The sequence below is a fragment of the Pelmatolapia mariae genome, linkage group LG12, assembly GCF_036321145.2.
Source record: "Pelmatolapia mariae isolate MD_Pm_ZW linkage group LG12, Pm_UMD_F_2, whole genome shotgun sequence".
Lineage (NCBI taxonomy): Eukaryota > Metazoa > Chordata > Actinopteri > Cichliformes > Cichlidae > Pelmatolapia > Pelmatolapia mariae.
Genome location: NC_086237.1, coordinates 392,363 through 414,855, shown reverse-complemented (window position 1 = coordinate 414,855; position 22,493 = coordinate 392,363). Strand labels below are relative to the sequence as shown.

At 39.4% G+C, this 22,493-nt stretch overlaps 1 protein-coding gene across 2 annotated transcripts in view; it reads right to left on the bottom strand.

The window, feature by feature from the left end:
• Nucleotides 1-2,507: 2,507 nt before the first annotated feature.
• LOC134638460 (spermatid perinuclear RNA-binding protein-like) overlaps nucleotides 2,508-22,493 on the bottom strand; it is a 106,789-nt gene continuing 86,803 nt past the window's right edge. The window contains exons 12-18 of one of the 2 annotated variants that reach the window (XM_063489100.1): nucleotides 16,588-16,796; nucleotides 15,211-15,360; nucleotides 11,659-11,793; nucleotides 10,319-10,459; nucleotides 9,883-10,006; nucleotides 8,842-8,892; nucleotides 2,508-3,717 (exon numbers count right to left, since the gene is read on the bottom strand). In XM_063489100.1, the coding sequence (XP_063345170.1) occupies nucleotides 3,629-3,717; nucleotides 8,842-8,892; nucleotides 9,883-10,006; nucleotides 10,319-10,459; nucleotides 11,659-11,793; nucleotides 15,211-15,360; nucleotides 16,588-16,796 (899 nt within the window). In that variant the 3' untranslated portion in view covers nucleotides 2,508-3,628. Of the gene's footprint in view, nucleotides 3,718-7,629; nucleotides 8,742-8,841; nucleotides 8,893-9,882; nucleotides 10,007-10,318; nucleotides 10,460-11,658; nucleotides 11,794-15,210; nucleotides 15,361-16,587; nucleotides 16,797-22,493 lie in introns of those variants that run through there. The other variant, XM_063489101.1, reaches the window with a different exon arrangement.

The window sequence follows — 22,493 nt, the reverse complement described above, 5'->3', positions numbered from 1 at the left end:
CTTGCTACAATCATGTAGAACTGGAGCAGCTTCAGAGTGCTACTTTGCGCTTGACTGCTGCTCACGTTGGTTTTAATGAGGAGCGTGGTGGCTCAGTGATTAGCACAGATGCTGCTGGTTTCAAACATGTGTTGGGTCTTCCTGTGCAGTTTGCATGTTTTACTAGATTAATGCTCCCTGTATCGGCTTATGAAACTCACTCTTCACTTCCCGGTTAAATAAAAGTTAAAAAAAAACTGTAATTGAAGAACAATGGAAACTGTATTTCATCTGTGCTTATCAAAGTAAAGCTAACAACCTGCAGCAAATCACTGACATGGATTTATTTGTTTTTTTCCTTCTTCTTTTTCATTGGCTGGCACGCTAAATAAAAAGTATTTAATGCTCACACTAGCAATGCAGCAAATGTCTGGCACAATTTTGATGGTTATGCCATTGGTAACATGCAAATTTAAATAAATATGTTTTGCATGCACTGATTTTTGCTGCATCATGAAATGCATAAAATGTATTTAATACCAAATGAGCCAAAAAAAAAGGCTAATTCTGTTTTGTTGATTGATTTTCTGTAGTATTTACTATAATGCACTGTATACTGTGATAAATATCAGAATATTATAATTATATTAGAATTTTGAATTGGCACTGTTAACAAGCTTGTGGACCTTTTCTTTCAGGAAAATCTACAAACGTTTGAAACCAGTGGTTCCCAAAATTTTCACCTAAGACTGAGATGTGTTTAGAGTGCGTTTGGGGTGCAGTGCTTTCTTCATTTAGGTCGTTTTTGTTTGAATTGCAGTTTGGAAGGCAGATATAGAAAAGCTTACAAATCACAGCAGTTACTCTCTTTTTAAAAATGACTTGAAATGCTTTTATTCACATGGCATGCTCATGTTTTACCTCCAATACTCTAATGCTCTTTGGCATACAAACTCCCCAAGCAAGCAGGATTTAATGAGGCTTTAATCTGTGCCTCCTCGTCTCCCCTGTCCTCCTCGCTGTGACCCTGAATCAATCTCAATACTCCAAGCTGAGGGACGTCTCACTTCCTAAAATGCATCAAGAGGACAGAGGAGAGAGGACAGGCCGAGGCACAGGGAGAAGCTGTGATTGAGGATGCACAGATATATCCTTCGAGATGTTTTTACCTTCACTATAAAAGAAGCATGGCACATAGCTGGACTATGAAGAACATGGAGAGAGGAGAACTCATCTTTTTATTCATATGTTGTGTCAGTTATGTAAGAGGATCAAACATTCAGCCTTTGTGTGTGAGATTTTTGAAAAAAAGGTATGATATCCTGTCACATTGCATCATATTATGAATTTAATTCACAACATGATGCAATGCCCTAAATATAAAACATGTCACGAGCACAGAAACATCTGAGGTCATAAATTCGGCAGTAGATGGGCTGTAGTTGTTGTCGTTTCCATTCATCGCCTCCCCCGCTTGATTCGCTGGTGGGAGGGACGTGGGGAGAGGAGTCGATGATATGCAATCTGGGAAAATTAGAAAGAGGGATGGAAACGGTCGCTTTTCTCTAGTCATGTGCGACCAACAGGAATCTTCTAGCAATAGGAATCTCCAAAAAGCACTCACATCTACAGAAAGCCCTCATTTAAGCCGAGGTGTTTGCTGGTCTGTAATTTATAAATCAAAGCTTGTGTTTGTGTACGTCTTCTTTATTTGTTGCTTCTTTGTATGTAAAGAACGAAGTGGTCTGTTCCAAAACCTGAAATTTGGATGGGTTCTGGATGTCCAGGTTGATGACCTTTAGATTGTCCTTTTTGATCCAAAGATGTCTTTTTATGTGGACATCCTTTTGTACGCCTCATCCAGGTTCCAAGATTCCTATTGGTGGAATATCCTTCACACCAGGTTGTGTGTATATGTTAGTCCCCATAGGGAAATTACTCGTCTGCATTTAACCCATTCACCCAGTGCAGCGCCCGGGCAGCAATGTGTAGGTACCTTGCTCAGGGGTACCTCAGGGTAGCCGTTTAGTGGATTCGAACCCCCAACCTTCCGATCATGGGGCGACTACTTTACCTACTGAGCTACCTTTACCTACTCCAGGTGGAACTTTGCTATTGTTTTAGTAAACAAAGACTCTTATTAGTGGAAGTAGCAAAGAGGTACTATTTCCTGATGAAGGCTTGTTGCCAAAACACAAAGAATTTTCATTGAACATGACCACGCCATGAGAATAACAGGCATCTTTGATGTACTTCAGAACGAGAGTCCCTTGGAGTGTTTTGATTTTTAAGCTGAGACTTTATTTTAGTGCTGTCAGCATTAATCTTGTTAAAATGACGTCAACGCCATAACCGCATTAACGCAGTTATGGCGCTAACGTCTCCGTTAGCGAGTTAGTGCGGATCGCCCCGTGCTTGGGGCTGCACGGCGCTAACGAGCTAACCGCGCTAACGAGCTAACCGCGCTAACGCGTTGACGCCGTGAAGCCCCACGCATGGTGCGATCCACGCTAACTTGCTAACGGAGATTTGCCGCGTTAATGCGGTTAAGGCGTTAACGCCATTTTAACGAGATTAACGCTGAGAGCACTACTTTATTTACTTGGGGTTATATTTGAATGAATGCAGATGGTACGTATATAGATAGATGTAGATGGTATACAAAAGGGAGTTCTTCCTTCCCACTGTTTCCAAGTGTTTCTCATAGTCGATTATCTGTTTGTATAATATTAGAGATAAAACAGCAACAAAGTATAAGCCACTGTTGCTGTGAATAGACACTATGTGAATTAAATTTAATCCAGTTTAAGGATTTAATAATGTTGATTTAGAATAAAAACTTCTTTAAACTGCCTATTTAAAAACTTGCCATGTGACCTCTTATGGGTCCTCATCCCGTATATTGGGAACCACTGATTTAACCATACCGGCAGAGATGGAAAACATGAAGACAATCAGATTGGAAAATTACTACTTAATCTACTATATGCAATAATGTTAAATTTGGGATTATATAGAATCAACATAGCAATACAGCGTTATAGACAATTTGTAAAATGTAAGTTTCAATAGATATCATATCTGAGAGTGCTTTAAATACAAACCTACTTCAGTCACTAGTGTATTTACATTCAGATAGATTATAAATGTTGGGTTTTACATATTCAAATCTATTAACATGTTTATATATATTTATATATATATTTAAAACACACACATCCATATGTACAGATAGTAAATGTCATATTTACATACAGTAGGTCACACTGTTGTGAATGTGCTGATGGCCTGTTTGAGTTCAGCAGCTGGACTGGAAAAAGCGCTTCGAGTCGAGCTGCTTTGGGACACGCTGAGATTCCCGAAGGCAGCAGGGGTATTGCTTCGTGTTTTATTGACATTTTCTGAGACAGAAAAAAGTGAGTCTCGACCGTGGCCTCCTGTTCCCCAAAAACCAGACCTGGACCTGTTAGAGCGTTGCCCGGGGCGTTTCCTTCTCCTATATTGCTTTCAATATTGCTGCTGTTGAAGGAGAAGCCCGGGAGAGTTGTGCCGCTGTAATCCAGGGGCGCTGACAATGTTTAATAAGGGTGAGGGATTCAACGGGAGGTTGGAGTTTGTTGCTGTGTCTTTCCTCTGTGGACTGGAAGGGTCAGAAAAGATCCTGAGGGCCCAGGTGGATGATTATAGGTGTGGCTATGGTCTGCGGCTGGTAATAGGCACTGTCGATGTACAGGCCGCCTGCAGAGAGGAGACAGGCAGGGTTAACATGATTAGGAAATAATCATTATCAGCTAATGGAAGGCTTTTTTTCTGAGAGTAGATAAACATAAATCCACTGAGAATAAGTCCATACTGCTGTTCTGAAGCCGATCTCAGCCTATATCCAGTCTGAAAATTACTGCCATCTTGTGGCCACAGTTGGTTACTGTCTCTGAAAGTTAGTTTGCCTACCAGCCACTGAATCTGTCATGTCAAGGGTTATGGTCCACCCTCTGTCAGCAAAAGCTGGAGCTTGTTAATCATAGAGATTTGAACTTTGTGGATCACCATTTTGCTAGTCGAGCTGTTCCTGCCCTTAGGCGGTATAAAAGATGAACACAGCTACTAGGATGTCACCCACTGGTTAATGAGGTCTCTATGAAGCCTCGAGCAGAGTGTTTTTACCATTTTCATCTTAGTGTAGCTAGTTAGCCAATGAGCATACCTAGGATAATCCTCCTTCACAACTGTAGTAATGTACTTTCTCACAAAACAAGAGAGTTGCCTCTTGTTTTTGCAGCCAGAGCAGTCGCCCCCTGCTGGCCATTAAAAAGAATACAGGCACTTCCAGGCTGGCTTCATTTTTTAGACGTTGAAGTTACCCCCATGTTTTATAAACATATGTTACAGTCTGATTCTGCAGATTTGTGTGGAGACACAGGTAGCTGTAGCATGATGGTCATGAAGAGGGGACCATCAAAACAGGAAGTTTATCCAGCAGTATTTTTAAATTAGAACGTAAGAAGTCGTCTTGGTTGACCAGAGTTTAACGAGTTTCCAAACAGGAAGTCGCAAGAGAGACGTTTTCAGCACAGAAAACAGAGGCAGCACAAAATTCGGAAATGTTGTGTTTTAGTCGACTTTAATTTGTATCATTGATGTGTTAAACAGTCGAACTGCTCATTAACACAGAGGATAAATTGGGGAGCTGCACTGAGGCATAGTATAAGAGAAATGAAGCTTATTTAGACCTGTGAATAATGCAGGGCTTTACTTTATGCTAGTAAAGTCAAAGTATGAATAAAAGTCTTAATATGTTGTAGGTGGTGATAAGGTTTTCTTCCTGATTCAGTGTAAGTAGTGAACCTAACTGCACTTTTCTCTATACTGTGATTGATCAAGGATACGGGCTTGGAGATCAACTGTATGAGTGAGGAAATGAATGTGAGACAGTTGCTTCAGCCTGAGCAGGTTCACGGAGGAGCCCTCAGGGAGTTTGTTGTAGAAACTTACCCAGAATGTGAGCTCTCCTTCAGGAGCAGAAAACCCAAACTAAACTCACTTACTGGAACAAGCCCTAGGGGATCAAAACTCATCGAGTGCAACAGTTTTGGTTTTTAAATGGTGTTAATGCAGTTCATTAAAACTCCACGTTTAAGATATTTTCTTCTCTCTGCGGTCAGTTTAACAAAAACAAACAAACAAACAAAACATCTAGTGTCATCAATTTAACCTGTAACGTGAGCAGAGCAGGACACGGATCCCTAACATTCAGGGTGCTGCTGTTTTTAGAGGAAGCTTTATTGGCTCTCAGGATTGTTAAAGGCCAGAAGAATTAAGTAGATTCAATGCATGCATGATTGATGCAAGCCCTTTAAACAGGGAAACAGAGAAACCTAGAGATAAATAGAGAAACCTATTAAAGCCTTGTACTTGGTGACCGCGATGTAAAGTCAGGCAGAAAGAGCATTAGAGATTACTGCAGACATGGCTTTACTAGCATGGTTTAGAAATCTAATTTAATTATTTTTAAGACCTGTGCACATTAGAGCAGGATAACATGTATTAAAGCTATCGCTATATTAACAGTTAATTAACTAACAACTGTTCTGTATGTACTGCAAGGACTAAAACCTTCACGCCTCTGACACAAAGCCTTAAATAATGAATTTTAGAAGCTTCAAATGAATAATTATCTTGAAATTCGCCAATTAGCCAATGACAAATTTGTTAATGTCAAAGATAATAACGCTTCTTTTCTGAAGGCACCGGGTGGACTTTATCTTCAAATTATGAGAAGGTTTTGAGTTGATAAATATTGCAGAAAGACAGATTTCATATTTTAAAAAAAATCTGTTTGTACATCAAAAAATTCAGAGATTTTATTTTAAAAAGTGTTTGGCCTTGAAAGTTTAAAATATGATGCTAACAAAAGCCAGAGCTATGAAAATTAGATGTAACAATTATAATAAACTTGAGGTCATGTTTAAGGGTTTCTTAGTGGACACATGAGATGGAATAGGTGAGTATGTTTTGCATTTCTGTTACCCAAGTCAGGACAAAGTTTCTTCAGGTTATATTTGCCTGACTGTGGATGTTCAATACATTACAGTTATTTCTTACCCACGTTTTGACATATAAGATCCCAGTAGCAGTTGGGGTCGACCCTGCCACTAGTTGGTAGAAACTGGGTGGTTGTTGACTGCCGCAGGGTGAGACTAATCACAAAGACGTTGCTTCAATAAAGACGGGATCTGATGCAGCACTGTAAACCTCTCTGTGACCAGTATCACCCACGGACTGTCAGCACCCTCCAGTTCGCCTGTCGGTTGGCCGACCACCTACTTGGTGAACTGTGGTGTCCAAGGGCTTTGTAGCAATACCATACACTGGTTAATGGGATGAATATCCATCGGCATGGGAAAAACAAAATGTTTCACATATTTGGCAAGAAAGCCTGTCCTGTAACAGAGTAATTAGTGTGACTAATACAATATACTAATTAGAAATTTCAGCATGCAACAAACTGGGGACCACAAGTTAATCAGTTGTTGACAAAAATATTAATTTATTTAAAAAGAATATTACCTACGAACATAAAACAGCTCTCTGAGAAGAAATTATTTGAACCTTAACACAAAATGGCTCATACTCAACAGTAAGTGTAAACTCGGACACTCGATATCCAAACGAAAGGAAAATATTTCTCAGTGCAACCGAATATTGTAAACCTGTCTTTTTTTCTCTCTAACAGAAACAAAACATCTGCAGAAAACAGAGAGAAATGAAAATACAAAACAAGATTCACATATATGAATGATTGTTAAAGGAATACATAGCCTTTTGACAAAGAAGCTCTGATCACTTTCACCTCAAGGACATGCTTTAATTTAACAAAGTATTCATTTCCCTACAACGACTGATTTTTTTTCTCTCTATTATGGACGCTGAATTATTGTATGGTTAGTATGATGGTAGTTCTTTTGGTTCTTTACAATCACGGTATAGCTCCATATTGTTGGTATTTAGTAGTTACTTAGATCTGAAAGGTCTTTGGTTCCCTCCAGATTTATTTTTAGTTCTCTAGTTTCCACATTGAATATTTGTTACTCTCTTTTTTTCAAAATATATAAAAAAAGAAATTAAATAAAAAAAATCAGCAATTTTAGTTTGCTACTTTGTAGTCACTTTATACCTGGTCTTAATTTAGTTCCCTCGAGTAGTTATACATTTGTTTTTAAATCTATTAAATCTTTCATTCATATTACATCCTGTTTTTTTGGTCATCAGTGTGTATTTATTGTTAATTTAGGGAACCAAATTTACACTAGCTGCTTACTGCAAAATGTGTCCCCAGGACAGTAAATTTTATTTGTTTAGTTTTTAATTCAAATAGAATATTTTACGTTCAATACCACTTTAGGGACCCCGAACAACACCCACTGCACACTGAGAACGTGGTTGAGAATTAAAGTTGTTTTTAGTATTTTGTAAGTTTAAATTGCTCGCTTCTGTTTTTCTTCAGTTCAAAGCATAGATATGTTAATTAAAGAAGAAAAACTAAGCAAGTAATTAATTCCTTGCTTAGTTTTTGCATAGTACATTTAATAGTTTATTTCTTTACTTCAAATAGAATATGGTAATCTTTGGGACACTTTAGGGAAATTAAATAAATAAATAATTTAACTACAGATGACGTTTTATTGAATATCTCCATCGTATACTTTGTCATCTGTGTTTCTTTTGCTAAAAGTTAGTTTTAGTGAGCCATTTCATCATCCGTGTGTAGTTGTTGCTAATTTAGTTCCCTAAAGACCTGAATTTATGTATTTATTTTTAAGTAACCTACCTGCTAGTATATTACATTAGTTTTGTAGATACTTAATACTTAGTTAAATGTATTTTTAGATCCCTTCTAAACATTTAATGTATTTATTTACATATTTACTGCATCGTATTTTCAGTAGTCTCACTTCCGCTCCTTGTAATGCTCATGTCATATTTAATTCTCTGCAGTAGCCATCTTCAGTACATTTTAGATCGAAGGGAACAAAATAACAGCCTCTAAATATATCAATATCCTGTTAATTTAATCCTACAGAGAATGTTTGGATCATTAAAATAATTTAGGAAACTGTAGGATGATGTAGTAGAACCAGTTGCTTTTTCCCCACTGCATAAACTCTCACCGATAATCATGTAGTCGTCCTATACAGAAATTCCCACAATAGGAAACTCAACCATGGTCATTAATTATTGTTTATTGCGCCTCATAATACTAATGACATTTAAGTGGATAATATATTTTTGTTTAGTAAGTTTTAAGAAAAACAAACTACACTGTATTATTGGTGTTCTCTGCTGGATGTATTACCCAGCAGGACACGTAGGGCTGTTTAATTTGTCATATTTACCTCACCAGTCTTCCATACACTGCTCATTAAACGCTGAACTTTTGATTGCGTAATGATTTAATGATACAGAGCTTTTTTGTCGAACTCTGTTCACATGGATAGTAATGACATGACTGTGAAACTGTTTTAGCCCAGAGGGTGCATGCTGTACAAAAATCCCACTGCCTGATTTGATGCTTAAAGGTTTGTAGACTGCAGGGTTGGGTTTGTGTCGTGAATACACAGCCAAAGTCAGGATATTCCTTTAACAAGTGACTTCCTGTGAAGTGGGTGAGGGAGAGTCCTAATAGGGGTAGAGGTGGGTGACGGGGTATGCTGTGGGAACTCTGATGACTGGGACAACTACTGAGGGCATTCTGGAGGGAAAACCTGAGGAAGAGTGAAAGAAAGAAAAAGAAACTCAAATGTTGGGGTGATGGAATAGATTAAATGGATGGATTAAGGATCGAAAGTGAAACTGGGAAATTACCGTAAGCAGGGAGGGCGCCTGCAGGGCTGTAACCATAAGGAGCACCAAAACCTGTGGGGGGATAAAATAAATCAAATGTTATCATTAAATAGCACCTATATATATACACACCTGTATCACCCACAGCTTTTGTAATCTATTATCATCTCAGCAATAGTTTTCACCTACATCTATGTTGAATCATATTAAAAACTGTTGTGCTTCCAGCCTTTTTTTCCCCTTGTAGATTGTCTGCTCAGCTGCCATTTTATTATGAACCTCGCCAGAAAATTTGTTAATCTGAGCAGCTTTGTACAGCACTGGGGGGCAATTCAATGTTGCACTCAATTAATGTAGCACTATCAATCTGCTACAGCTTTAATTGTGAGGCGCAGATGGAACACGAGTGTGTATTTACCAGTGAGAGAGCACCGAATTATGGCTAAAGTTACTCTCAAATGGGAAAAAAAAGAGATCTAATCTACTGTAATTGGTGGACACAAGGGTCATGTCAGTTCATCAAATAAAAAAAAAAAAAAAATCCTACCAGACCATGATGAATTTGCCTGAAAGAAATCTTGGGAAAGACACGTCTTAATAGGAATTATGCAAAATTTTGGGTCCAGGCTGTCATTAGTTTTCTCCAATAAATAAATCAGGGTGAGGTGTTGTTAAGCGTTTTTAGCAACAATTTCTTGACAGGTCATTTTGAAATTCCATTATCTAGAAAACTACTTGAGATAGGTCCTTTGAATTTATTCTGGGTAAATATTTGGTGCTAATCTGGTCCATTCTCTTCGACCTGGATGCTCAAAGAGTTTTGTAGGGGACTGATTTTATTTCCAGATTCTTATACAGAAGGCTGACAGCAAGAGGAAACTAATTAAAACACTTTACACTCTGGTGTAAATCCTGAACACTGAATTAAAGATCATTCGGTATAATGCAGGTTTGTACAGCTTAATAACAGTCAGTCAAATGAAGGAGTATTGATTTATTAATTTTCCCCTTGGTATATGTAACGGACATGTTAAACAATGATGTGACTGCTGTGTGACTCACCTGGTGGGATGTATCCATGTGCGGGTGGGGTGCTGATGTAGGGAGCTCTGGGGATAACGGGGACCCGTGGAGGTCTGGCAGCGAGGGCTGGGAGGGTGAGGACCGAAGCCACGGGTCGCTTTGGCTGCACAAAAAATAGACCACAGTAAGAACAATACATGTTGTTTTCTTTCACTGGGAATCAACATTTTACTCATATCCTGATCGAACTGCTAAAAGGAAAAAGACTGATTTAAGTTGAAAACTCTCTGATTTGTCTCATCTGTCAATATCTGGTTTCCAGTGTGGGCAGTTTCCTGTTATTTGAACTCTATTTATACCTTTAATTCCCTGTGAAGCGTGGCATTATTCCCAGACATTGACACCAATTCACACACAAACACAATGCAGGACGTTAATTTGAAAGTCATTCTGAGAACCTTAATGTTTTACTCACTGGAGGGTTTGGCCGTTTCTTCTTGTTGGTCGTAGATTTACAGCCGGAGAACAGGCTGTTCAGAGCGGCGAGCGCAGCGCTGGCTTTGGCTACTTTCTTGTTGGGACCCGTTCCCCGAAAAACCTGCTTGTCTACCTCAACCTGTTATCGCACACAGAGATGAGACCTCATATTAACAGGGTTCCTCCTGCTAAAGACAGGTTAAACTGAAGTCTTCAAGACGACAAAGAAGAACAAAAAAAACACTTGGATTTGTGTACAAGATCGACCCAACAATAACTTTATTAATAAGAACAAAACGCTGTTCCCCGATGGTTAGAGAAAAAGTTTCTGTTCGAAAGAAAGAAGAAAAATGAAATGCTTGAATTTGAGCGGGGTGCCTCGATTCCCATCATGTAAAAATTTAAAACACGTTCTGCACAAACACAACATGGCTTCAGTACAGCTGCAGTACTTAGATTAAAAATAACTGATTCTCATTGAATTTGCATTTCTTTATTTTGTTGCTAGCAAACATACAGTGCAGTAAACTGTTTATCCAACTTTTAAATTGCAATATTAGAATTTTATTTAAAACAATTAACTCCTGCTTCCTTAAATCCCCTTTTAAAGCATGTTAGCATGATTAAGCCTGATGTCTGTAGACTGTAATACCAGTTAAGGCCCTGTTTTTTAAGATAAATGAATTTTCTTAAAATTTAAAAAACAAATTTACATATTAAATTTACATTTTTCTGTTATATTTACATATAATAGAAACATACAGATTTTCATTATCAATGGTACAATAAATCGAATAAATTATGCCACGCTATTATAGATTATGCCAACCAGCTTAATCTATAAAAAGTCAAAAACAACCTTCTTTTCCTGAAGCACCGCTTTGAAAAAGCTCTTCTTTTGTTTTAATAATGACTTAATCGACAAGGGAGAAACTGGAAATTAAAGTAACTGCTATGCGATATAAGTAATTCAGTCCCACACCTGTCGTTAACATCTTCTCTGGAGCACCTTTGTTTCTTAATAAGACATCTACATATGCAGCTCTTTTGTTGTTAATGCCAAAGGAAATCATCGCCACATAAAGAAACACAGAACTTATTGCATAAAGCACTGCAACAACTTATAGCCTTAAAAAGCAAGTAGAAAACAAACTACAGCAGCGATTTTACAGGGACTAAACTAGTTTCATGTTCGGCTGCGTTTGCTGGCATTTAAAGCTGTTTTCATATACAGGAAGCTCTGAACATAAAACGCATTCTGTCGTTCAGCTGCTCCTAATAAGGGAAGACATCGGAGACAGAGCGGAGCAGTGAGTGGAGGTGTGTTTGTTTTCCTACCTCTATGATGAAGCGTTTGTCGTAGCTGCTGCCGCTCTCTGATATCAGCTCGTATTTGAGGCCGCGGCGTTTCTCATTCAGCTCCATCACCGGGTTCTTACCTCCCGCCGTCAGGATCGGTCCAGGAGCTCTAGACTGCAGACGCATGCAGAGAGAGAGAATCAGCTGCAGGCTTTACATCCGGTTTATCCCCCCGAATGTGCTCAAGAGCTCATGTTTCCTCAAAGTAAGACAAGCTATCTAAGCAGCCCGTTCACGTCAGGTATACCTCCTACATGCTGGAAGAGTGAGAAAGAACACTCTTCAAGCTGCTGATATTCAGTATTTGCTGCACAGCTTACAGATACAAATGCCTATTACAGCTAATTAGAAAATGTAGTCTTTTTGTTTTTCATCTTTTCTTTACTTTACTAAGCTGTTTCTTTTCTGTTTTCTTTATACAGTGAGATATTTTTCCCCTGTCATAATGTATTCTGATCTACTTAACCTATTTTGTTAAAAGACTCTGTAACAAAATCATTTCCCAACTTTTGAGATAAATAAGGTATTAAAGTATCCAAGGAGCTTAGAAAGAAAAGCGACTGGACTTCTTTAAGTTTCTTGAAGATGTTTCACTCTCTCATCCAAGATGTTTCTTCACTTCTCAGAGCAGTTGGTGGAGAGTCCCAAGTATTTAAGCCCTAGTGGGAGTTGTGCTGTGAAAGAGACGCAACAAATGCAACAACGGGTGTATGTCCCACAAATAAGTGTCCAGCCCGCAGTATTTATTTATTTAGTTAGTTAGTTAGATGGTTAGACAGTTATAAGTGCACAAACTCTGTGCTGACAGGTAGGCCAAAACAGTCATTAGCGTTCAACCTGGTCTTAATGAACTATGCAGGCGGTGCTCTCAGCCCCACCGGGCTACCATATTTTTTTTTAACTATGCAATTTTGATTATTAAGAGCTGATACCTTTTTTAAAATTATATTTTTCCTATATTGGTTCTTGAGATTGTTCAATCAAAGCATCATCATCATATGACCCCTCAACCTGAATGTAGGGAATAAACCACGCAAAATTTACAGGAAACCCCAGGGCCCGTCTGAACCCTGACCACGAATAAAAATAAACACTTTAATAATTCAATTTGTTAAAATTTATGGAATTCACATAGTAATATTTTTTTAGGTATGCAGCCTGTATTATGAGGTTCTTTGTGTTTTTGCTCACATTTTCAAAGACATCATCCCAGCCCACATAAAACGCAGCCCACTAATAGTCACACACCCATGCACATCTATCAAGTTAACACTGATCTTATACACTTTAATTTATATGACTGGAAGGTTAAAACAGAGCTTGAAAAAAACGTTCTGAGGACATGACTGAAAATGATTTTAAAAAATTATTTCCAAATAACAACTTTGAAACATCTTGATGTAACTTGGAGAGCACTTAAAAAAAGAAAAACTAGTTGAAAGTCTGGCTCAATACTTTAAAGAAGAGTTCAAAGAAATCTATAGAATAAATCAAAATATCAAGTTGCAACCTAACAGAATAAAATGAAGGTCATGCGTCTTCATGGTCTGAAGAACTAACAACCCAGCAAACCATTGGCTAAATGAAAAATCAAGTTCTACCAGTCTCAGAAATAACCTCCACATCTGGTTTGGGATCTATGAGGAAACTTGCGTGTAAGAATATTATTTTACTGTATCTATTTTTTTTTAAATGTTATTAGATTAGACTGAATTGGATGAATGAAGAAATGCTTACTGGAAATAGTTTCGGTGATTTGCAGTGTAAAATGTCTGAATGGTCAAACTGACTGTAAACTTTTATCCATTTATTTTACATTTTCAAAACTCAACTTTAAGTTTTTATATTTTAATGAGTGAGGAGGTTTACAATTGAAAGCTATCAAAAGAATGAAATTCAATTAACTTTTATTTATATGGCGCCAGACTCCCAGCAGCTGACGGCTGACCTCAGCCGGCTGACCTCTGACTGAAAGCAGCAATTTTAAATGGCTGTATCTGTCATTTTTAAAAAATGATTGTAAACCTATCGAGATTAATATTTCACACACAACACCTACAAGCAAGGTCGTCTGCTCTTTATAAAACATGGGCATAACCATTGTGATGTCACCAAACGTTTTTGAAGTCCCAAGTTGAGTGTTTTCACCATCGCCATTGTCAGTGGTTTGACGCCGGACGTGACGAGCGAGGGGGCAGCTCTGACTGTGAAGTCTCACTCTCATTGAGTGTGCAAGTATGTAAACCTACGGTACACACACACGCACACGCACGTATTTACAAGTAAAAAGGAGACACAACCTCAACAACCAAGGGACTGCAGGGGACAAACGGAGCTACAGATATAACAACTAATAAGAGGTGAGTGGGCTGGAAAGGCCAGAGAGTAAAGTTGGGTTTTAAGCCAAGACTTCTAAGCAGAGTGGGAAAGCGCTCTTTTAATAGCAAGCTGGTAACTGACTTTACAATCGTGGAGCAGCAACTGTGAAGGCACTGTCACTTTTTTGCTTGAGGCGTGACCTTGGGACATACAAGAAAGATATTATGTGGCATGTCTTTTAAAAGGTAACATTTCATTTGGATTTTCCTCAAGCTTTTTCATAATAAAAGAGTTTCTAGGACAAACTGTTTCTGTCCTGTGAAACATTACCACATCCGTGACCATGACAGGGTACGTGGTGCAGAGGTAGTGCACACAGCATCAGAAAGTAGATATAGAAACTAACGGATAACTTCAACAAAGTGATATCTAAACACAGCACATAGATGATTAACCAAAACTTGCTTTCACGCTGCTCTCATGTTATTGATACCTGAAAGAAAACACCATGCACTATCTGATGACATGTTTCTGTTTTGCTGACCTCAGGGTAATCCCTAACATTAGTTTGCATTAACAGGATCTCCTGTGTCACTCAGTCATTAAGTGTGGCTTTGAAACCCAAGACTACTCTCCTTTTTTTGTCTTTTGTCCCCCTTACTCTCCCCACACTCTGCTGGAGGTCTCTTCCTGTTAAAAGGGAGTTTTTCCTTCCCCCAGTCACCAATTGCCCCTAATAGGGGATCCTCTTTCTAAAATTGTCGGAGGTTTACTTTATGATGAAAGCATCTTGAGGTGATTACTGCTGTGAATTAGTGCCATATGAATAAAACCGAAATGAATTTTAGTGGTGATTTTAAGAGAGGCATTGAGGCAAGGTATTCGGGAGTGAGTAGAAACATGACGGCCTTTTGGATTTTTAGAAAATTTGTCCTTCACAAAGAAATCAGTCTTCAGGCTCTCAGAGGCAACAGAGACGGGGAAGGTTACATTTTTGTTCACATAATGACAGGAAAAAAAAATAGTAATACATGAAAAGAAAGTTGCACAGAACATGTTTAAATCCAAGGTTTCCAGCCTTTGTAATCAGGACGACCGAAAAGCTGCAGAGGAATTTTTATTGTGTTGAATTTCTAATAAACCTCATGGATGTGTTGTAATCAGGAAGAACCTTTCACAAAAGGCCACAGTCTGTGTGTGTGTGTTCCTCACCTCCTGTGTGTCTGTGGAGGAGGTGATGGAGGTGGAGCTGGAGCTGGTGGACATCCTGTCGTTCTTCCCTTCGCCATCTGACTTCTCGTCGGCGCTCAGCGAGTCCACGTCTCCATCGCTGCCGAGCACGTAGCCCAAAGCCTGCAGCGCCTGAGGACGATAGCAGCGAAAACAAAAACAGCCAGAGGACGTTCATTTAAATTTCATCACTGCACGACTTCCTGCTGCATTCAACATGACAGTCATCGGATTATAAAAGTAGCGGATAAACTTTTTGTGACGTCCTGACAGCCGCAAATGGGAGATGAGTCACTCTTTCACATCCATCATTTGTCACTGAGCTGTCCTTGAGCAAGGCACTCAAACCCCAGCTGCTGCAGTGAGGCTGCAAAGTGAACAACAAGAACAGAAAGACTGGCTGTGCTGAGAGTGTGAAAGTGCAACTGAATGAATAAATATGTGTGAGAAAGACTAAGTGTGAGCAGTCAAACTTCTAGTTCAATAAAAGATTTGTCACAAAAAGAACATTGTGTGCTCTCGTATCGATTTAGAAGAAAACTTCAGCTGCTGTTTCTTTGTCCAACTTAATGTTCAGCTTTTAAACACCTGAGTACAAAATTATTGACAAACCAAACTAACAGGCAGACACAGGACTGGAAGCTAAAGTGGTGTTGTTAACCCTCTGAACCCCTTTTTACTTGCTTCACTTACAGATGTCATAATTTTAAAAGTAGAGAAAGCAACTTGATACCTGTGCTGGTATTAAAGTGGACCTATTCTGCTTTTCCTTTATTTTTTATGTCTTTTGCTTTTAGTGGAGTTTCTGCAACTAATGACAAACCGGATTTCCTTTGTTCTCATGATTTCTCGTTCCTTTTAGTCTTAGAAGACTAAAACAGTTTTCAGCAGTTTGAAAACTCTTATATGTCTATTAGAATTTGAAATGGGAGCCTAAAAGAACTGCAGGACAGTTCAAATCCACTTTGAGTGATGTTTCCTGTTTGTTTTGTTTTTTAATCTTTCTGTATCTGCTCCTCTGTGTCTAAGTGTTTATGGAGCTGTAGAATCCAAGTCCCCATAAATCAGTCAGTCTATCTATCTATGATAACCCAGTTAACCCAGTATCTAAAGGAATAGGCTCTAGCCCATCGTGACCCTGAGCAGAATTAAATGGTAGTGATGTTCATCATCTTAGTTTGTCTCAATCTGAAGCTTAAGACATTAAGCACAAATCATACTCTGGATTTTGAGGTGTTTACATGTCCCAAAAAAGACATTTGCTAACCGGTGACTATCAGACAACCCATCTAAGGTTCATTAAAATACAACCCCCAGACTTCCGTGACTTTTATGCAGCTCTTTGAACTGTGTTGGTACCTTGAGGGCTACTTGGAGCTTGGCGGTTCTCTTGGAGTTCCCCGTGGCCTGGTATGTGGTTCCCTGGATTTCCACGGACATGGTGAAGACTGGAGCGTGCACTGGGCCGGATTGGGACAGCAGGCGGTACTGAAGGCCCGGGTGGATCTGGTTCAGACGCATCAGAGCATTCATGGGATGGTTTGGATCGGTCATCCTCCAGTCCAGCACTTAAAGAGGAGAGATGCACGTGTTAGTAATGAAACAGAGAGACCTTATGACTCCACAAGCAGGAAGTGAGAGAAGCCATTTCATTGGCCCAGCTTCTTTCCTATTAGCAGCTAGCTGATGGGACTGGAATGACACCGTCCGGGTGTTACACCACTGACACTTCAGCCAGCGACACTTCACACCTACACAGTGACGAGAGATGAGCTGCCTCCCCGGAGTCCTGAGCAGTAATATCTCACTGATGAATTGGAAATGAAACCTGACTCCTGGTGACATCCATTACAAAACAAGTGCTGAGTGTCGCCAAATAATAAGCATTTTTCCCAGATTTTAGTCCAACTCTGTCAACTGTGCTATGAGGCTACAAAAGATTTGACTTTGTAAACAAATAAGATGTATAAAGGACAGAACTGAAGTCAAATGACATGTGTCAGCTGTCAAACTAAAAAGCGAGTAAATCCACATAGAAACATTCTGTTGCCTGTTTAGATTTTTTTTTTAAATTATTCTTGTCATCTGAGTTTCGATTTGTAGTTTTATAAAAACAAACAAACAAACGTGCTTTAGAGCTTCAAGGCTACAGCTGTCACCACCTGTACCATTATTACAGGTATTAAAATCTAACGCAGGGTTAATGGACTGGGCAAAGTTGAAGAGGAAGAGGGCCGGCAGAAACGTTCATGTGTAATTTCAGATTCTTGAGAAACACTACAGAGTTATCGATGATGCTGAGGTGATCATTTATTTGCATATGGCCGCCCACAGATTTCAGCTTTTGTGTAACAGGTGTCACAGCGGGGACACTTGAGGCTTGTAAAGTGTGCAGCCGCCTGGTTCTGCAGCCACTGTGTGTAATTACTGAGAGGTTCTGACAGGCACTTTAGACTTGAGTGCGGCTTCTATGAATATGGATCCAGACGAGGTGTAAGAAAACGAATGTGGAGGTGCTGGTGGACAGGTGCCGGAAGGAAGACAGGGGGAGGTGTTAAAGCACTGTAAGTGTGTGTGTAAAACCCAACATGCGCGTGTCTGTGTGGTGGGAGGTGGTGAGATAATTGCGTGGCAGCAGCCAGCAGTATTAATCCTCCTCTATCTCTGCCTCCGTCACCTCCTTTGAACTGGAAGCAGATGAGGGTTGCCGGAGACGACGATCCCAGCGAGGGCCAATTTAATTACTGTGACACTGACAGACAAGACTCTGAGAGCGAGGGGGGAGGAGGAGTGAAGAGGCCGAAGGCTGCAGCCATCAGTGCCAAGACCGTTTAGTTTACGGCTGCAGCTAATTATTATTTTCACTGTCAGCTAATCTGCTGATTTTTTTTTTTTAAGCAATTATTGGATTAAACTGTCTATAAAATACCAGAAAAAGCAGCCAGACATCTTTAAATGTCTTGTTTAACGAGCAGTCCATGGCTAAAAATATCCATTTGAATATCTGTACAAAACAAGTGTCAAACTCATGGCCAAACACAGCCCTCTGCATGCTTTAATCCAGTTTCAACATCCCTTTTTGGTTAACACATTTTGGTCCACCTAAGCTCAGTTGTGGTCTGCACAGGAACACAACGAGTGCTCACAACAAACCAAACAAAGGGATTCAGCTTCCCAGCACCCGAGCTTACAAACATAAACTGGCAAAAAAAAAAAAAAAAGACTGGTGCAGAGGGCAGGCGGTTTAGAGAAAGATGGGAGACTGAGAAGCGCGCGTGAAGGGAGGCCTGCGTTTCCACCACGACACAGGCTCTGTATTCAAACAACATTTCAACTCCACGCACCAGCAGAGATGCAGGAGGAGACGCGAGGCAGAAAGCTGCTGAGCTGAAGAGGCAACTAAAGCAAAACATGTTTTTTCTCAAAGTGAGATTTCTTCACTGCAGAGGGGAGAGCTGAGTGAGAGATTTTCAGGGAAACTGTGAAGTTTATTTGCAAATTTTCATTTTTATTTGTTACTTGTATATAATTTTATGCAACACTAGACTGTGTACAGCACAGTACATGATCAAAGATTTTTTTCTTTTGTTGCTGAGACCAGGATATAAAGAACAGAACTAAAGTAGTGCATTAGGAGAGAAACCTATATGATCTGAAAGTGAAAGCTGATGTGATGCACTTGAATACACCATAGAAGTTAAAATCATTCAGTGTCTGAACACAGGTGATGTGATCTGTGTGTATCAGGTGACCTGTGCATGTGGATTTTATGGTCTGAACCAAGAGAAAGTTAAAATCCTTTGAGACATCAGTGGGCAAGTAAAAATTATTATTAAAAAATTGACATAAATCATCAATATTTCATTGTATTTGAGTGAACTAGAGGAAAAATGTCTCATTAGCAGAAAAATCAGTGAGAAGTTGTGTTTTGAGTGAAACTTTGTGTAATATGTCAACAGAGCAGCACAGCAGGGGGGCCACACAACACTGTAAATCATGTCCTGACAGCACCATATGAAGTTATGTCAGCCAAGAAATATGACAAGATGAAGATGCCATACTTAAAAAATTAGCCTGATAAACACACTGTCACAGCATAGTCACTAATGAGAAATGTTGATGGTGAAGACGCCGCCTGTGTAAGTGCTGTCCAAACAGCTGCCACAAAACCCTCTGTGAGGAGGGAGCGTTCAGAAGGCTAATAAAAATCTGGGTGGTTTGACACTGTTCTGGTGTTCAGGACTGAAATCTGACATTAAGCCACTGTCACACAGACCTCTGTCAACCTGAGCTGATTGATTCCTAAAACTCTCTGAAGCTGAATGTCTTTTAAGCTTCACCAGCTTCTCTATCAGCTCTGTGGAAATCTGATAACTTCACACAATTTTCTGCTTCGAGGATACATCTCACCTAAAAGCCACTGCTGCCTGAAATCTTCCTTAACCCGCTTCATGCTGCTGACTGACGCCGCTCTGAGATGCAGTGAAGGGGACGAGCTGGTTCCTGAAATGGATTCCTAATATGATCTCATGAAGATATCGGACGTCGCTGCCTGCTGGGTTTCACACATCCAGACTATAATGGATCACATTCAGCAGGGTCAGGCCATTTTCTCTCCTCTGATACAGAGATTGAAGTGAATGTGCCATGTTATTCTTTGGCCTGACAGGCCGATTTGATCCCTGTCACAACAAAGCGTCCCGGTTTCTGAGAAAAGATCAGCGTCGCTGCTCACTTCTTTCAGCTCCAGTGCTTCACTTTTCCACCTTTTACACAAAGACCTCTTTTACAGACAGCTATAGTGCACACATGTCCAACACACACACACACACACACACACACACACACAGTGAACCATGAGCCTTGTCTCTTAGTCGTCAGTCAATATCCACTTATCTGCTGTGAAGAGTTTTCTCCAGGGAAGTCAGCCTCTGTGCGACGTGGCAAATTTGACCTGTACAGGATCAATCTTTTGTGCACATTTTTAATATGTCGCCATTTTCCATTAAAGACAAGCCAGAGTTTTTAATATCATGATGGTGGAAAGGAATCCAAATAGCGCTTTAGAGGACACAACCTGCAACAGCCAGTCCCTACAAACAAAGACGTCACATTAGCGCTGTGTCACTAAACGTCGTGTCTTTTGTCATAGACAAATGCAGGGTTGAGTTGCTTTAAAGCACTTCATCAGCACTTTAATTGCCACTCAGATATGCACAAGTGCACATTGCTGGAAAATTACGTCTGTCAATGGGGTAATTCGACTGTTCATCGAGAGCAGGAGAAATTAACCACCGCCTTAATAACTTTTACAGAGCTGGAAAATCCACTGCCACAATATTACAGCAAACGCGCTGTTTAAACAAAATCTGAATGAACAAAAATCAGTTTAGTATTAAGAAGAATCATTATAAAAAAGGCAAATTTAAAAGAGAAAGATAAAAATGGGTTTATCTACAAGAAGTAAACAAACAAACAAAAAACTTTCACATTGGTTCATATGTTAACTCATGAATGTTCAGGTGTAATCCAAAAAGTTCCAGGAATGGGCTCATAAAAAGAAAAAGAAAAAAATCTATCTGACTTAGGTTTGGCAGGTTCCAATGTGGGGGCTTATTTTTAGATCATTCATTTATGCCCTCTTGTACCTCTGTGACGAGTGCTGGATCTCCTCCAGTGGGTCAAAGCAATGATCCTTCAATCAGATTTTCATTTTCTGGAAGTGGACAAAGTCACAGAGAAGCAAAGCTGCCAAGCAGACGCGTGGTGAGTACAAACTGTGCTGGTGTGGCCAAAAAACTCCAGTGTTTTCAAAGCACTTTGTGCTGGCATGAGATTGCACGCTGGCAGGTACTAGTTCAGAGGCACCAGTTCAGAGCATTTCCTCAGAGTTTTCTCCATCAGATGGTACGGGACATTACAGCAAAACTCTGCGCTGACGATCTCAGAGTGGGAAATGAATTCTTGGTGCAAAGCAAAACAGCAAATGCTTCCAGTCTCGCTCATCGCCTGACGAGCTGCCTTTGTTCTTCCGCTGAAGACCGCTCGGTTGTATCTGGAGACCCAGCTTTGATGACGCTCCTCATAAAATTTGAGTCAGTTTGAAACAGAGTTGATGTTTGCTCTTTGTGTTAGTTTTGAGTTTTGATCACAATGATCTAAAAACGAAATCTTCAAAAACTCCAGAAGATGACCGTGAACAAAAGAGCTTAAAAATGTAAGTTGGCTGAGGCTTTTTGGTTATATCACTGCATCCAATGATTATATGGTCTTAAATAAACGCCGAAGCTAGTCTCTAACTTTCATCTCAGTCAAATTATGATCTTATATTCAAACACAATTTGCAGTTAACTATTGTGCATTACTTTTGGAGGGCACTGCATATGGTATCTACAGTTGTATAAATAATTAATATTTGATGAGCTGTTTCCAAGAAGTGCCAGAACCTCACTGTGGTTCTTGGCCAGAATAATATGAAAGAAAGCAAAGACCAAAAAGCAATAGTTATAAGATGCAATAAAAATAACATTAGTAAAATATAAAACAATAATAAATTCATAATAAATCTAACCCAGCTATCCTGCTGCTCCAGAAACCAGAGGCATGCTGAACTTTCACATTACACACATACTTTCACTCACATGTACTCACAGTACTGTAAGTGTCTGACTGTGGTTTTACTGCAATAATTACACTTATGCATATGTGTTTTTGTCTCTTTTTGTCTTCTATTTAAGCATTTTTCAGATAAATTATGACCTTCAAGAAAGCCGACTAGTTTAGCAGCTCTGTTCATGTTGTATCATATCTATACAGTCTTCTTTATATTCCTTCTTTGTCTTTTCATAATGATGTAATGAATTACGCTTTCAGTTTTCTTATGCAGAAAGAAGTTTTAGGATCACAGCTCCAACTAGATCTTTATGCCATACTTGGCATGTTTAGAAGCTGCACCTGCCCCTGAAAAGCTACCAACTGTTCATCCACACAGAGATCAGGACGAGCGATATAATATTTAAACATGCAAACATCCCTGAAAAGAAATCCTTCATGCACTGAAGGATATCTTGTTTTAAGGCTGCAATGCAGAGTTTAGAAGTGGAAAATGCAACAAAAGCCTGATAAAGTTTATAAAAACCCACCACCACACCAATGAACCAATTTGTCTAAATGACTGTGGGAAGTAGATTGATGTAGGAAACTTTTTTATGGTTGGAAATATCACAAGAGCATAGAGAAACATATGGACTGGGTTAATAAATGAG